Source organism: Salmo salar, chromosome ssa19 (genome assembly GCF_905237065.1).
Source record: "Salmo salar chromosome ssa19, Ssal_v3.1, whole genome shotgun sequence".
Lineage (NCBI taxonomy): Eukaryota > Metazoa > Chordata > Actinopteri > Salmoniformes > Salmonidae > Salmo > Salmo salar.
Genome location: NC_059460.1, coordinates 60,304,214 through 60,322,261, shown reverse-complemented (window position 1 = coordinate 60,322,261; position 18,048 = coordinate 60,304,214). Strand labels below are relative to the sequence as shown.

General features: G+C 42.9%; 1 protein-coding gene across 1 annotated transcript; it reads right to left on the bottom strand.

The window, feature by feature from the left end:
• Positions 1–5,880: 5,880 nt before the first annotated feature.
• Positions 5,881–9,625, bottom strand: LOC106579148 (neurogenic differentiation factor 2). The gene is made up of 2 exons (XM_014158749.2): positions 9,326–9,625; positions 5,881–7,321 (listed from the first exon to the last, which is right to left on the bottom strand). The coding sequence occupies exons 1-2, from the start codon at positions 9,550–9,552 to the stop codon at positions 6,232–6,234; spliced, it is 1,317 nt and encodes a 438-aa protein (XP_014014224.1). The 5' UTR covers positions 9,553–9,625; the 3' UTR covers positions 5,881–6,231.
• Between the last annotated feature and the right edge of the window lie 8,423 nt (positions 9,626–18,048).

The following is an 18,048-nucleotide window of genomic DNA, read 5'->3' as shown; positions in this document are numbered from 1 at the left end:
GTATACTGTAGTATACAGGACCACACATGGTATGGTATACTGTAGTATACAGGACCACACACATGGTATGGTATACTGTAGTATACAGGACCACACATGGTATGGTATGGTATACTGTAGTATACAGGACCACACATGCGAGAGAACTCCCTGCTTTGTCTCCTGTGAGCGTTTGAGCATTTGAGAGTCACACACCTCCATTGTGCACTGATGCAGTGGAATTCTGTTCCTCACTGGGCACTGGGCACTGGGCGTGGCGTACAGTCTGGCAGAGTGAGATGGCCGGGCAGGCGGATGGGCAGAGCTGAGGTGGCAGCCAGTACCCACTGCGGAGGAAACTGACCTCTGTGGGCGTAGTCAGTCTCAATGCAGTGCCCATGTCGTTTATATAGGTTTAATACTTTATACTAACTTTATACAGTTTATTTGGTTGGTGTGTGTGTGTGTGTGTGTGTGTGTGTGTGTGTGTGTGTGTGTGTGTGTGTGTGTGTGTGTGTGTGTGTGTGTGTGTGTGTGTGTGTGTCACACAGGAGGGGCATATGGGCCGGAGTATCCACAGGAGGCATTGCTTGAGTGATGATGGTCTCACGACAAGATGTTGTCACTCACCTTTTACTACTGAAATAGTGATTTCGACTCCTTATCCATTTTAGAAACCAGAGGCATGCGCTGCATATGTAACCTAAGCAAACGCCTCTTCATTGTGACGACTGCTCTTTTACATAGCAAGCTAAATGTGGGATAGATGTTTTGTGCTTCGACGGTGTTATGAAAATGATTAACCATAGTGATAATTTAGCGCAGAGATTATTTAATCCCCAAAATAATTAGGACATTAATCCGACAAATGTTTAATCTGGTAAATTGAAATAAAACTACACAGACGGAGAGTGTGCATTTTAAATCCAATTTGGAACGCAGTGTCCAATCCTCACGTGGCGTCATTTCAGTGGATCACGGATAGAGTGACCGATTAGTGAAAATTGGCAGCAGTTGCAAAATAGTTAGTTAGGCCAGATTAAAACAGGTCTATTCGCTGAAATGACGTTTTGTTTCTGGATAATGACAATTTGAACGAATTTACTTACAGGCACACAGTTACTTATGCCTGTACATGTATAGGCATTTTCGTTTGGGTTATTTTGCTGTCATCTGGCTTCAGGTGTAAAACAAAAAACACGTTTATTTAGTATAAGAATTAGGCTACTAGAGATTTGTCATTTCATTAATCAATATTCTCTGGAACTAGAATAAAGCAAGCCCACTCAGTTACCTTATAGTCTGTCCACTCACATTTTCTTAGTTATTAACTCCTCTCAAAAGTGTATCGCATCCTGCATATAACTAAAGGTATGAAATAGAATACCAAACCAGTAATATATATATTTGCTTAAAGTATTTATAACATCTAATTTGGTGCCCACAAGGGTTGGTTAAAAACAAATGAATGATTTTATAATGACCATATACGTTTTATTGGTAGGCCTAGATCTACACCAAAATCAATATTGTTGATAATTAATAGCAAAGATAATAATCATATTACATATTGGATGTGAGTAATAATGTATTATTATTTTTTATTTTAATCATTATGATAATCCTATTCGTATTTGATCTGTTTCTCTGCAAATCTTCCCAGCTTCCATGTTTCTATCACTTTAACATTAATATCAGTTAATGTAGGTCTAATTTATGTTTAAAAAAATAAACTTGAAATGTTGGTTATGTTAACCTGTCATGAAGGCTATGCACAGCAAAATGGGTTGGTTGTATTGTCATCAGGCCCCATAGGCCTACTGAGAGAACCCCATATGTCTACGGAACACGTCTCTTTCTCCCTTTCAGAAATGCCCAGACAACTGTTCTGCTGTTTACAGTAAAAGGTGCAAGGTCGTCATTTAAAAATATATATATAAAAATAATAAAAAATAATAAGGTCACTTTTGTTCGGGAACGCGCACATGAACCATTCTTTAAGCCTATAACGTTTGAGAATAATGAACAGATGCCGCTGAATTAGGAAAGAAATACTCGCCCCTCCCAGAAGTACCACTTTGGCCGGGCGCGCTGGCTGGCACGTGGCACAGCTGGCAGAGCGAGGGCGGACTCCTCTTCCCGTGCTTAGCCTACTGGTGCTGAGACATTTAGCGTTTTGGCAGCGGTCGCCACCACCCAATGCCAACCACCCGCCCCCCAAAAACTGTATCCTACATTACAGTTAAAGTGAAGGGATAGCACAAAAAGGGGTGCACGCCCCGCTCTTTCCTTATGTGTCCTTTATGGCCCGCCCTTCACCCTCGACCGTGGGATGAAACTTTTTTTCTTAGAGGCTTAAACTGAGTTCCAAATGACGAGACCGTTATAGCTTATAAATTACAAGCTAGCCCGAGGCATAGGCCTAAAGGTTGCCGTGGCTATCGAAATTATAGTTGAGTTCAGCATTTAGTCCATAGGATAGGCCTGAAGTTTAGATTAGAATTTGGTCGGGGCCTCTTTTCCCAGAGCCTTCATATCGTTACGATCGTTAGAACGGTCTGGTGATGTATCGTTAGTGGCCTATCGGATCTGTTTCCCAGAGCTTTCGTCAGTAACGTTGCTCTTAAAAACCTTAGCACACCTACGAGTGATCCAGACCAGTCCTAGACCAGCCAAAGTGCGTCGTTTTTCTGCCATTCTGCGTCTTTTTATTCACACACTTTTTATTCGAGATGTTTAGGTTGGTATCCATGTGACTGACCGCCGATAACTTCACAACGAAGTTGACAACAAATAGAAAGTTGCCAAAGTATTCTGCCATTTTTTACAAACAAGTGAAAGATAAAACGAAGCTTCAAATGAAAACCGATATGACTGTATTAAAAGATAAATAGGCAACATGGGAATGTATATTTCAATCATATTGTTGGATTTTGCCAGTAGGCTACTCTGTCAATTTTTCATCAATATGTTTCATGATGTGTGACAATATGTGCGTAATAATATGACAAATATGTGATTTTAGTACCCTAATATTGGGTAAGCATAATGAGCCGCATCAATATTTGCAGCCATAGGTGGTTATGTCTCTCTAGGAGCTGATCCGTCGTCAGTATTCTGGAATAAATAATGTTAAGGTAAGATTTTCTTTTCTTTCGATCCTATCAGAATCGACACATGGTGTAAAGATGCACTTAGTGAACGTTTTCTCTCTCTCTCTACGTGCTTGTTTGAGAAACACTTTAACACTTAACACTTCGTAATTAACGACGCAACTGGTACGATCATCATAATGCTTACTTCGCAACTGGGAAAGGAGGCCCAGGTTCATTAGGCTGCAATGTTGTTGTAATTCATCGCAGTTTTATATTTTTCACTTTATACGACAGGGGAATGTATAAAGATAACAACATACGTTATTTTAGATAGGCCTATTGAAATCCCACACTTGCATTCGCGACCTAATCAGCTGCACCGTGCAACCTGTGGCCTGCCGCACGCCCTTCTCATTGTTGAGGACGTTTCAGTGGATTCTTCTTAATAGTGAAAGGTGAAAGGCACATCAACGACGAGTATGCCTGTAAATATGGTTATTCTATAAAGTCATTGTAAATGAATATAATTCAATTACTATTCATATCTGTTTGTGGGAGTGCGATATTTTTGTTTGGTCCAGACACTTACATTTGAGGACCTGCCAAGTTGTAGCATAGCAAGCTGTTTTCTCGAATGCGGTGGGCCTTTGCCTCGCCAAAGTGCCTTTGACCCCTCTGATGTTAAAACGCTAAAATATTAGGCACGAAAAAAAACATGTTTTTATTTCAGGCAAATATAATTTTCAGAGGTAGACCGAGGCTAGCTCTCACACATAGGCTACTAAAGGCTATTGAACTTCTTATTTGATCGTTTTATTGCCTGAACAGGCCCACATTTGCCTGTTATTTTAGGCCATTATTTTAGCATGTCTCCCCTCTATTTCTCTGCATATTCTGAGTAATCGGACTATTGTATTTGATATAAAAAAAATATTTAAAAAAATAACTTTAGGTGCTAGATTTTGAACAGAAAATAAGTTACAAAGAAATATATCTGTGCAACACAGTCTATTAGGCTAATTATTCGCTTTTTGTTTAAGGGGCAGCCCTTGATGGGCCAGACCCCTCTTCGTGCTCCCCAGTGCCCGCTGCTTATCATACGGACGGACCGTGGAACATATGGGTCCCGGGGCAGCGGTCCAAAGTGACGGGTCCTTTCAGTAAGTCACCACCACTGCTAATATTAAATCCAACATGCTTATAAAGGACTAACCATCTAAAGACACACATGGGTCTATGCTGTAAAATGGTAATATTGTAAGCAATATTATATCATTCGCATTGGCCACCACATTTCTAGAGAAAGATATAACCTACATGTTGTGATAAATGTGTCTTGCATTTGTTATCTCGGCGAGAATGCTACGTTTTAAGAAGCTGAGCATGATGGTTAATTTTGTTCAAATAAAATTGTTCGTTGCAACTGGTGTTAAAATACATATAATACATAAAATACAAGCATTTCGCTGCACCTGCTTTTAACATCTACTGATCTGTGTACGCGACAAATAAACGTTGATTTGATTTGACTCATCTTATTTTCAAATATATAAAAGTAGGTCTGTAATGAATTGCATATATTAAATTAACTGGGAAATAAGTTTGTTTGAAATATATTCAACATATGGGCTATTTAAAAAATATTCCCTAAACCAAAAATAGTAGAGGAAAGGCGTATCCAAATGTGTCATAAACTCTGGTGCAGTTTCTCCACATCTATATGCTGAGAGCAATTTGCGATATGTCTATATGTCCCATAAAGAAAAGATAAACATGAAAAAGGTCAGTTGTCCTGGGGGGGGGGCATTAGGCAGCTGATCAAGTATTGTAATGTGATATGGTTTAGAAATACATATTGGGTTGAGTTTGTTTTGCAGTAGGTCTAATAGTGTAACCGTTTCTCGTCTATCACTAGGCTCCAAGTATATATCACAGGCCTATCAGCCATTTCTCGTGCTCGACTCAATCAGTTTCCTATTTCATTTCCTCTCCTTAAATGATCCAAAAATTGTATTTGTTGTATTTTCTTCCTATCATAAATGTGTGTTATCTGATTAATAGGCTACCATTTATATCCCATGTCGTATCATTGTGCATCCAGCCCACATTGATTCTAAAACAATCACCATATTGGAACTCAAAGCCTAAATTAGCATTAGTCAAATTTCCATCAGTCAAATTAGAAGTAATTTAGTATGGTTTCTCTAGTTTAGAGGGATAGGCGTAGACAATTTGGCGATTAACCGTATTTAGAATGCAGTGAGTGGCTCAGAATTGGTACCAAAATTAGTTAAAAGAATTGAAAGTTGAAAGTTACACGGACAGTCTCCATAGATATAGGTTCAGAAGTGAATCGTGATGTTTGTGAATGCTTATTTGCCTGAGGGCAATTTGCTTGTAAGTGGTCAAATTAAAAGATTAAGCCACAGACAGTGTACAAAAAATGTGTCTAACTAAATAACGTTACATGAAGGGTTGGTCGAAACTCTCGTTCGTTAAACTTGAGGGGGGAAAAACACAGATGGAAAAAGACTAGATGAAGACAAGGCTAGACTATAGGCCTATTCCTAAAACAGGGATTTCAAGTTTGGTCAGTTGAATGATAAATTGTTATTCGTTTCAATCATGGATTTGGAAACGAATCTGCTGCAGAAAGTGGTTGTGGTCACTAAAATAATATTTCGATTAACTCAGTTCCTATGAATTAGCCTACTCACGTGGAATACCCTGTGTACCCCAAATCATTTATTTGAGATGATACCATTATGAGTCAGAAAGAACTTCTGTGGTCAATCACCGCATGTCAGACAGTTATAAAATATCGTTTTATTTTTTTTCATCATAGCATGTTTCGTTCATGTAGGCCTATACATCATTTGTTTTGATTGCACTCATATTCTGCATACAGGTCGACATTTGATTGGAGATATTGATTTCTGACACACCTTAAAATGTACATGATGATAGTTCAGGAATGACATCAATAAAACAGAGGACCAACATTGACAATATAGGGCTTTTTCTCTCAATTCCTGCCACCCCATCTCCCATCCTCTAAAAAACCTCGTCCAGTGTCAAAATGGGTAGACTATTATAACATTAGGATTGTCATTTGGGTATTTAGGGGTCCGCTAGGTTTGTTCGGGGTTTGGAGGATTCAGTTGTGAAAGAAGGCGTTCAGTTCCTCGTACACGGGCGCCCTGTCATGGTGTAAGTGAACGTCATGAAACGGCGGCGGCACGTTTTCAGAGTGCGCGGAACCGCTGCGCGCTCCTGAGGGGCCGAACGCTAGGCCGTGGGCAGCAGGTGCCCGAGATGCAGACAGTCCAGAATAGTGCATAGCATAGTGATAGTTCCTGTCTGCATCCGGCGACACAGACTCCTGTTGCCTCACGGAAAAGTTGCCGTTGACGCACACAGGCGGACTGTGATGGCCCTCGTAGTCAGGGCTGTTGTACTCCGGGGAGACGGCCCCTGGGTAGACCGCGTCGCCGTAGCCGTAGTTATGGGTCCTCATATGCCCACTGGAGCCGGGTTGGCACTGAGGGCTAGACAGACGGGGACACGGGTAGGAGTAAGGGTGCACGGAGAAAGAGGAGTTGGGGACATGGAAGCGGGCCCCGTCAGGACACTGCTCTGTCAAGAAGTTCCGAGAGTTGAGCTGCAGACAACCAGCAACTAGATTCGTGGTGGGCTGGGATAGGCCCTTGCACAGTGTCTGCACGTAGGATACCACATCTGGCCTTTTACCATTGCGCAATATCTCTCCGAGCGCCCAAATGTAATTCTTAGCCAGTCTCAGCGTCTCTATCTTGGAGAGTTTTTGCGTTTTGGAATAACATGGGACTACTTTACGCAAATTGTCCAGTGCAGAGTTCAAATCGTGCATGCGCGTTCTCTCTCGTGCATTGGCTTTTTGACGCCGCACTTTGGAGCGCTCAATCCTTGCTGGCGTCATCTTGCGTTTCTTTGGGCCGCGCTTTTTGGGTTTGTCTCCCCCCTCGTTCTCATCCCCGCAGTCCTCATCGTCGACGTCATCGTCGTCGTCGTCGTCATCCCCAGCCATCTCGGACTGATCCCGGCTGCTTCCCTCTCTGGCGTCGCCGTCATCCAAGTCGTCGTCTTCCAGGTGACCCAGGTCGTCCTCCTTGGTTTTGGAGTCCTCGCCCTCGCTGTCGTCCACCCAACCCGAGAGCTTTTGGACATCCGGCAGAACCTCGCTGAATAGCCTTGTCAACATGGTGGCACTGGAAAACATCGCAAGACAGATGAGAACTAAAGGCCTAGAGAAGCAGTTTCAGACAGTGCATAGGTGTACAGGCTATGTATTATCCGAATATAGATTTTTGTTTATACAAATATTGATTTTGATTGACAGACGAGATGCAACAAAAAAATGTAAATGATTGAGTAAAAATACTGTGAGAGAATAAGGTTTATAGGCATATAAGCCATAATAGTTTAATGCAAAGTTCTAAATTCCTTTAGACCTATGTCTGCACTTGAGCCAACTTCTATAGGCCTGTAATATAATATGCTAATGTTATAATAAGAATACAATGTATTTGCATAAAAACAATACTTTTACACATCTTGTTAATTCATAAGTGTAAAATTACTTTGATTACTCCTCAAAAATAACCTATTATTAAATATTTCAATCTTAGTTGCCTAATTAATTTTGTACGTCCTGTAGGCTAATTAAAGTTGTAGGCTAACAGCTGTAGCCTACATTCACACATTTGGGGGGTTTCTGTTGCTATAGAAGGGCGACAGACGCGACCCAACGAAAGCTCTTCCCCAATTCCCCGTGCACGTGCCTTGGCGTGCCCTCTCACAGCATGTTTCTGCGGTGCTGGTCCTATTATAAGGTCCCATGGGGCACATTGGGTCTCGGGTAGACCCATTCACCCCATTCTGCATCCCCCCACTATTTCTGGCCACATTCCAACACAGGCAGAATAAATTGTGGAATTTTCAAATATACTCATATATAAACGCACATTTCTGTTAATATTCACGCTTTACTTAATTGTTATTTGCATTGAATTAGAACCATTTCCACGCATATGTGACTATCAAGCAGATTCAGTTTTCAAAAAGATTTGTGGAGGAGGGTATCAGGATTTGGAAAAAGAGGATCAAATCAGCTGTGGAAAACTACGCTAAGAGTTAGGCCTAATTACAATTAACAGGTTAATTATGTGTAAGAATACAGGTTTTCTACTGATCGAAATAAATTAAAAATCACGATGCTCCTCAATGAATTGATAGACTGAAAAGTATTCTACTTCGAAACAGGAAGCTTCCATTTCAACTGATTTATCCTATTGGTCTTGGCACAACAGGCTACAAGTCCGCAATACATCATGCCAAATAAATTCATGAATCTATCAATCTATTTTAGATAAATCATTCAACATTGATATTAGAAAATAGTTCTTAAATCACTTTTAGAGTTCCAAATATTGTGATCATGTTAAGATAAACGTAATGCCTCTTGTAGGCTAATGAGCCCAGCTGTGCATGTTAGTGCGGGGTTTTATTTTTCTAATCATATAAGTACAATGTAATTAACGCAAACCAATACCTGTCAATTAACCTACATGTAACTCTATAGAGAATCACTCCCATAGTGCTCTGCATGGACACACACACACACACACACACACACACACACACACACACACACACACACACACACACACACACACACACACACACACCATGATTTCCTTTTATTTAGGTTTTGTCACGAAATGTCTCCATTTCAAACGGAGATAAGATTTGAGGGACTTTAAAGTGTCCCAACCCCCTCTCAAAGCAAACGACACAGCTCCATCGATAAGCCTGCGATATGAGTAAAATAATGCGTGTAGATCATTAGGAGAATGTATATCGAATTGATAGTTTATTAAATGCTTAGCTAGGTTATTACATACAGTCTTCCGCGCTGTGGGATCAAAACCCTCCCGTGTTCGCATTAAATGATAGCTCCAATAAAGAGCTGGGAGCAGGATTAAATTGTATCTTTGATTAGATCTGCCACACTTGATAGGAGATAAAACAACGAGGAGAGCAGCCTTATACCGCTGAACAATATAATTTCATTAATGCCCAAGATACGCAGTTGTTTCTCTAACGATAAATTTTATGAAATAACAAATGTTCCATTCGACATTTGTGTAAATTCTCTCGTTGGTGTTAATTCCATAATTCGTTTCGGACCATCCCAAAATGTGCAAACCTACCGCCGTCTTGGAGCTCGGTGAGGGGCGAAAGCGCGTTTGTTTACACCATCTCCGGGTGGCCAGTCCAAGTCCACACCCCTCCTGCACGGACACTCCAATAGGTGCGGCTGTAGCCTAGCTTGATGCTTCTTCGCTGTGCTATCCCTACCCCAAACGCACAGAGACAGTAGTGTGGCATCCTCTACCAGGGCTGGGTGGGTTACATACCAGTTATGATGCCAGGCCATATGGCTGGCACGTCATTGGCAAGAGCCATCACATGAGCGCGGGTGATTGACATGCGCCCGCATTCACAGAGATTGCATTCCCGAGGGAAGAGGGATTCGCCATCTGTCACTGCGCTCGCGCTCACACAGCCAGAAAGAGAAGGAGAGGCAATGAAAATGGAAGGAGAAAGAGAGTAACAAAAAAACGGAGAGAGAAGGAAGGAAATGTTCTCGTTTGATGTCGTTTTGAAGACCGATTTCACTTCTATCACAGCATAACAATGGACACCCATTTATGAATCTATTTAGGCCTAGCTATGCATTTAGGCTAAATAACAGGGATTTTTATATATCACTGCTTCTTAAAATCAGATAAAATATAGAATCAATGCTAATTGCACACCAAACCAAAGAGTAAACCACGTAGACCACCAAGGTACAATTACTTAAATGAGTCAATTGAACCAAGATAATCAGGGCTGGGCTCTGAGAGAGCCCCCTAGCTTAGAGATACCCACACGCCTGGCAGGACTAGTGGGAATGGATACTGATGGGTGGTGCCCAAGGTGACACAGACAGACTCACCAGAGTGCAGATGGAGGACAAGGTGGAATGAAAGAGGGGCAAAAGAAGACAGAGCCCAGATAGAGCGATAAGTCGGACCATTCTGTCAACGTTGTCACTCTATGACAGGGCACTTAGAGACTGATGTGTGGCTTTAATTTCTCATCCCCAATGTAGCTCATTTGAAGAATATATATTGAGAAAAGAGGAAGATCTTCAATGGCCACGCATTCTTTGTGACCGTCCAAACTCTGAACCGGGACAGGGCGTCCATCTTGAATTGGGGAGGGAGACATACGGACCCAGGTGTCCAGTACGTGGCAGCATGCATGGCGTAGTGAGTGAAAAAACAATGCAACAATAGCCCTATTCATTTCAATGTGATACTATTGTATATGCTGTGTTGTAATAGCCATGGCCGATATGATTTTCATGATAGCATGACGCAGAGCATCATAAATAAGAAGCATCGACGCAGGACACTCAGGACGTGCTATGCTAATATTGACATGAAACCTTTTCAGAGGAAATCATATGAATGCCAAAATGATCTGGTTTATAGCTATTGTCAAATATTCTCAGATACAGGCTTTGAGGTCCACAGCACTGCTGGTTTTCAATCTTCCCCTCTATTATGGGACTGATACAGGCCTGTATGGGAAACCAGGTGAGTGGACTCTGGACAATCAAAGACATTCAATCAATCAATGAACTACCAGACGATAAGGACATAGAGCAGTACTGCAGACCACAAGGCTCGGAGTCCAGTGGCAAAAAAAAAACGGAAAATAAAAAACCTGTCCACAGCAGTGTGTCTAGAACCAGATGCTGGTTTAGGCAGGAATCACTAAGTATGGAAAACAAGTGACATGTTGTTAATCCATACTCTTCAATGAGGAAAGAACGAAATGAAACGAAATCAAGCTTGGTCGTCTTTTATCGCTAGTGAGCATTTCTTATGCTCCAGGACTCCCTGGAAAACATTGGCAATTGTTACTGAGTGGACCATCCTGGCTAAATAACTCAAATCAAATGAAACGATGAACGCTTGTTTTAGATACTTGGGGTAGGCCTATATCTGTCCTGGTATAGATTCATGTCCTGAAGGAAATGACTCCGACTCTTGATAACCATGGATGTCTAAGGGTCTACAATACTTGCGTTTTTATTTGGCTATCTCTTTGTAGATCCTCCGGATCTGTCTGCCTGTAAGTCCCAAACACCTTCCTTTTGCTTTATTACATTACCGTGACCATTACAACAGATGACGCTGAATATTAGTTATAGCCTATGTTATGGGCAAGATGGGAGCAAAGTTAAATATATGGCTAAGGTGCTGGTATGACCAATGTTGTGGGTGTAATTCACCATTGGCTATTTCTGCTGGTTGTCGGGGGGGGGAGCGGCTGCCCAAAAGTGGATTACTCCGTGGCTGCTTGCAGTTTCAGTACTTAAGTGCCTTGCTCAAGTCCACGACGGCAGGAGAGGGTACCTGGTATCAGAGACCAGTAGCCCTCAGGTTCCCATAATTCCATTTTTAAGCTCGACCTTAAACCTCTTGGCCGGTGGTTCTCAACCTTTTCTGTTTCGAGGCCCTCATAAAATGCATTCAAAAAACCTGGGGAACCCCTACTTCAAAGATGACATTTTTATGTAAGAGTAAATTGTGATAGGTATTCGTTATCAAGACTCAAAATATCAAAATTAACATTGCTTTTCATTTTTGTTATACCTGTTAAACAGTACTCTTCTATCAAATGTGAGATATTTCAGCCTTACTGCTGTTAGTTTCTACTTGTTAGTTTTCTACCTGGCTTTTGAGGGACCACCTGAAAGCTCTCTGAGGCCCTCCTAGGATCCTAGGCCCCCTAGTTAAGAACCTATCCTGACAACCCATTATCACCAACGCTAAAATAAGATACAGTTGAAGTCGTAAGTTTACATACACCTTAGCCAAATACATTTAAACTCAGTTTTCACAATTCCTGACATTTAATCCTAGTAGAAATTCCTTGTTTTAGGTCAGTTAGGATCACCACTTTATTTTAAGAAGGTGAAATGTCAGAATAATAGAAGAGAGAATGCTTTATATAAGCTTTTATTTCTTTCATCACATTCTCAGTGGGTCAGAAGTTTGCATACACTCAATTAGTATTTAGTAGCATTGGCTTTAAATTGTTTAACTTGGGTCAAACGTTTCGGGTAGCCTTCCACAAGCTTCCCACAATAAGTTGGGTGAATTTTGGGTAGCCCATTCCTCCTGACAGAGCTGGTGTAACCGAGTCAGGTTTGTAGGCCTCCTTGCTCGCACACGCTTTTTCAGTTCCGCCCACAAATTTTCTATAGGATGAGGTCAGGGCTTTGTGATGGCCACTCCAATACCTTGACTTTGTTGCCCTTAAGCCATTTTCCACAACTTTGGAAGTATGCTTGGGGTCATTGTCCATTTGGATGAACCATTTGCAACCAAGCTTTAACTTCCTGATTGATGTCTTGAGATGTTGCTTCATAATATCCACATAATTTTCCTCCCTCATGATGCCATCTATTTTTTGAAGTGCACCAGTCCCTCCTGCAGCAAAGCACCCCCACAACATGATGCTGCCACCCCCGTGTTTCACGGTTGGGAAGGTGTTCTTCGGCTTGCAAGCATCCCCCTTTTCCCTCCAAACAAATTGATGGTCATTATGGCCAAACAGTTCTATTTTTTTCATCAGACCAGAGGACATTTCTCCAAAAAGTACATGTCCCCATGTACAGTTGCAAACCGTAGTCTGGTTTTTTTATGGCGGTTTTGGAGCAGTGGCTTCTTCCTTATTGAGCGGCCTTTCAGGTTATGTCGATATAGGACTCGTTTTACTGTGGATATAGATACTTTTGTAACTGTTTCATAACGTAACTGTAACATCTTCACAGGGTCCTTTGCTGTTGTTCTGGGATTGATTTGCACTTTTCGCACCAAAGTACATTCATCACTAGGAGACGGAACGCGTCTCTTTCCTGAGCGGTATGATGGCTGCGTGGTCCCATGGTGTTTATACTTGCGTACTATTGTTTGTACAGATGAACGTGGTACCTTCAGGCATTTGGAAATTGCTCCCAAGGATGAACCAGACTTGTGGATGTCTACAAAAACATTTCTGAGGTCTTGGCTGATATCTTTTGATTTTCCCATGATGTCAAGCAAAGAGGCACTGAGTTTAAAGGTAGGCCTTGAAATACATCCACAGGTACACCTCCAATTGACTCAAATGATGCCAATTAGCCTATCAGAAGCTTCTAAAGCCATGACATCATTTACTGGCATTTTCCAAGCTGTTTAAAGGCACAGTCAACTTAGTGTATGCAAACTTCTGACCCACTGGAATTGTGATACAGTGAATTGTAAGTGAAATAATCTGTCTGTAAACAATTGTTGGAAAAATGACTTGTGTCATGCACAAAGTAGATGTACTAACCAACTTGCCAAAACTATAGTTTGTTAACAAGAAATGTGTGGAGTGGTTGAAAAACGAGTTTTAATGACTCCAACCTAAGTGTATGTAAACTTCCGACTTCAACTGTATATGGCCCTAGTAGCCTATGACTCTGTTTCTGTTCCCCCAGAAGGGGTTGAAGCTGGTTAAATGCATTAAAGTGTATTATGCCAGTTGGTGTTCACTGAGTATACCAAACATGAAGAACACCTTCCCAATATTGAGTTGCAGAGCCCCTCCCCCCTTGCCCTCAGAACAGTCACATTTCGTCAGGGCATGGGGTCTACAAGGTGTCAAAACCGTTCCACAGGGATGCTGGCCCATGTTGACTCCAATGCTTCCCACAGTTATATAAAGTTGGCTCGATGTCCTTTGGGTGGTGGACCATTCTTGATACACACCGGAAACTGTAGAGTGTGAAAAACCCAGCAGCATTGCAGTTCTTGACACAAACCGGTGCACCTGGCACCTACTACCATACCCCGTTCAAAGGCACTTAAATGTTTGTCTTGCCCATTCACCCTCTGAATGGCACACATACACAATCCATGTCTCAATTGTCTCAAGGCTTAAAAATACTTCTTTAAAAATTACTTCTTTAACCTGTCTCCTCCCCTTCATCTACACTGATTAAAGAGGATTTAACAAGTGACATCAATAAGGGATGATAGCTTTCACCTGGATTCACCAGTTCATTCTATGTCGTGGAAAGAGCAGGTGTTCCCTGTGGCTCAGTTGGTAGAGCATGGTGTGTGCAACCCCAGGGTTGTGGGTTTGATTCCCACGGGGGGCCAGTACAACAACAAAAATTACACTGCTCAAAAAAATTAAGGGAACACTAAAATAACACATCCTAGATCTGAATGAAATAATCTTATTAAATACATTTTTCTTTACATAGTTGAATGTGCTGACAACAAAATCACACAAGAATAATCAATGGAAATCCAATTTATCAACCCATGGAGGTCTGGATTTGGAGTCACACTCAAAATTAAAGTGGAAAACCACACTACAGGCTGATCCAACTTTGATGTAATGTCCTTAAAACAAGTCAAAATGAGGCTCAGTAGTGTGTGAGGCCTCCACGTGCCTGTATGACCTCCCTACAACGCCTGGGCATGCTCCTGATGAGGTGGCGGATGGTCTCCTGAGGGATCTCCTCCCAGACCTGGACTAAAGCATCCGCCAACACCTGGACAGTCTGTGGTGCAACGTGGCGTTGGTGGATGGAGAAGACATGATGTCCCAGATGTGCTCAATTGGATTCAGGTCTGGGGAACGGGCGGGCTAGTCCATCGCATCAATGCCTTCCTCTTGCAGGAACTGCTGACACACTCCAGCCACATGAGGTCTAGCATTGTCTTGCATTAGGAGGAACCCAGGGCCAACCGCACCAGCATATGGTCTCACAAGGGGTCTGAGAATCTCACCTCGGTACCTAATGGCAGTCAGGCTACCTCTGGCGAGCACATGGAGGGCTGTGTGGCCCCCCAAAGAAATGCCACCCCACACCATGACTGACCCACAGCCAAACCGGTCATGCTGGAGGATGTTGCAGGCAGCAGAACGTTCTCCACGGCGTCTCCAGACTCTGTCACGTCTGTCACATGTGCTCAGTGTGAACCTGCTTTCATCTGTGAAGAGCACAGGGCGCCGGTGGTGAATTTGCCAATCTTGGTGTTCTCTGGCAAATGCCAAACGTCCTGCACGGTGTTGGGCTGTAAGCACAACCCCCACCTGTGGACGTCGGGCCCTCATACCACCCTCATGGAGTCTGTTTCTGACCGTTTGAGCAGACACATGCACATTTGTGGCCTGCTGGAGGTCATTTTGCAGGGCTCTGGCAGTGCTCCTCCTGCTCCTCCTTGCACAAAGGCGGAGGTAGCGGTCCTGCTGCTGGGTTGTTGCCCTCCTACGGCCTCCTCCACGTCTCCTGATGTACTGGCCTGTCTCCTGGTAGCGCCTCCATGCTCTGGACACTACGCTGACAGACACAGCAAACCTTCTTGCCACAGCTCGCATTGATGTGCCATCCTGGATGAGCTGCACTACCTGAGCCACTTGTGTGGGTTGTAGACTCCGTCTCATGCTACCTCTAGAGTGAAAGCACCGCCAAGATTCAAAAGTGACCAAAACATCAGCCAGGAAGCATAGGAACTGAGAAGTGGTCTGTGGTCACCACCTGCAGAACCACTCCTTTATTGGGGGTGTCTTGCTAATTGCCTATAATTTCCACCTGTTGTCTATTCCATTTGCACAAGAGCATGTGGAATTTATTGTCAATCAGTGTTGCTTCCTAAGTGGACAGTTTGATTTCACAGAAGTGCGATTGACTTGGAGTTACATTGTGTTGTTTAAGTGTTCCCTTTATTTTTTTGAGCAGTATATATATATAAAAAAAAAAAAATTAAATGCATGAAATGAAATGTATGCTCTGGATAAGAGTGTCTGCTAAAGGACTAAAATGTAAAATGTGTTCTTAATGTTTGTACACTCAGTGTATAAATCAGCACCTTTGAGCTCTGACTCTGTATATGATGCATGGGTGTCATCTAGTGGTCGTATACAGGTACTTTAGTAGTATGCCTACACATCCATCATTGTGAGGCCATTTTTACATTGGCAACAAGACTGGTTGGTACCACCACCAGGTTTGGGGTTAACTGAAATTCCAATTCCACATTTTTCTCATACAGAAGCATTGAGGATAATTGGAATTGGAATTTCCGTTTATTTCATGAATTGAAAAGGAATTGAACCCAACCATGACCATGACCAACAACGATTTTTCTGCATGGTACAGGCCTAAATGTTTATAAACACAAACCAAATGCATGATTTTTAAACATTGTTCTCTTTCTCTCTCTCTCTCTCTCTCTCTCTCTCTCTCTCTCTCTCTCTCTCTCTCTCTCTCTCTCTCTCTTCCCCTCTCTCTCTTTTCCTCTCTCTCTCCCCCTCTCTCTCTCCCTCTCTCTCTCTCTCCCTCTCTCTCCCTTCCCTTATCTTTCACCCCCTTTCCATCTCTCTCCATCTCTCCCTATCTCCCCCCCTTTCTCTCTGTGGATTAATCCCATCAATTTGTGGCCTCTCTCCTCTCCTGTCCTCATTCAGCAGAGTCTGTGAATCTGTGGCGATCACCATGTCCGCGTCCCAAATGGCACCCTATTCCCCATGTAAGTGCACTGCTTTTGACTTGAGCCCTATGGGACCTGGTCATAAGTAGAACACTTCATGGGGAATAGGGTGCCATTTGGGACGCAGTCCATCATAATCACAGGACTGACTGAGGAGGAGGAGCAGTGGCAGCAGTGGGGTAATCTCTGTATTTAGCCTTATTTTAGAGTGATGAGAGAGACCTGCTCATCATGCCCCCACGTTGCCCCCGGTGCCTGCTCTTATCAGCTTATGTCATATCCTGGGTGTGGGTTAAGGGAGGAGGGGTGGGGGGGAGGGGATATTTGGAGGGAGCGGGGGTGGTTGTGTGTGTGTATGCTTATTACATATTGTTTGGGTGTACACACCTTTTTCCCCTCCCCTAGCCCTGGCATGTGTGTTGTGCCAATCTTAGTTAATAAAATGGCAATCCCCTACTCTTGAAAGGTAGAGGGCGCCATCTATATTACAGTAGCATAGCTTCACGATCCTCTCAAATTCTTCATCTTTTGCCATGGCAGTCCTTTCCACATTTACTGTAGAAATGAAGACACCTTGAAATGTGTTGCAACTGCAATAATCACAGTGCAGCTCAATCCCATGGGAACGTGTACGTGAGTGGTTTGTATCCCGGGCCTGACAATAGTACTGTTAGGTGAACTGGCTACCATCACCTGCCGTTGGTAGAGATGCAGAAGATGGCTCTGTCCCAAATGGAACCCTATCCCCTACATAGTGCATTACTTTTGACCAGAGCCTATAGCGGATGAAGCCGAAAACTGCAGATGGAATAATACAATATTGTACATTCTTGGAGTCTCTGGTGCCCCAGTTAAGTCCAATGGCTGTGTTCACACCCTATTTCCCAGGTGGAGCCTCCACAGCAAAGAACTGTTCACATCTGCATCTTTACCTGTGTGATTTATCAGCATGTAGTGGTGGTGATTGCTTTCACAGCTGCAGGTCAAAATTCTGCTTTAATTTGCATTCAATTACAAGTGTATTAACAATTTATCCCCCTCTCCCCCATATAAATACTATTTCTCTTTACCCACTCACCCTCTCTCTCTCCCCCTCATCTCTTTTTCACCTCTTTTTCCCTTTTTGTGTCCCTCCCTCCCACTCCCTCCCTCTCTCACTTTATGTGTAGCTAGTGCTACACGTCAGTAAGCAGCCCAGTGCCCTGCTGACCCCCTGCCCTGTCCAGCTCCGACTGGCACCAGGCTCAGACAGACAGACAGACAGACAGACAGACAGACAGACAGACAGACAGACAGACAGACAGACAGACAGACAGACAGACAGACAGACAGACAGACAG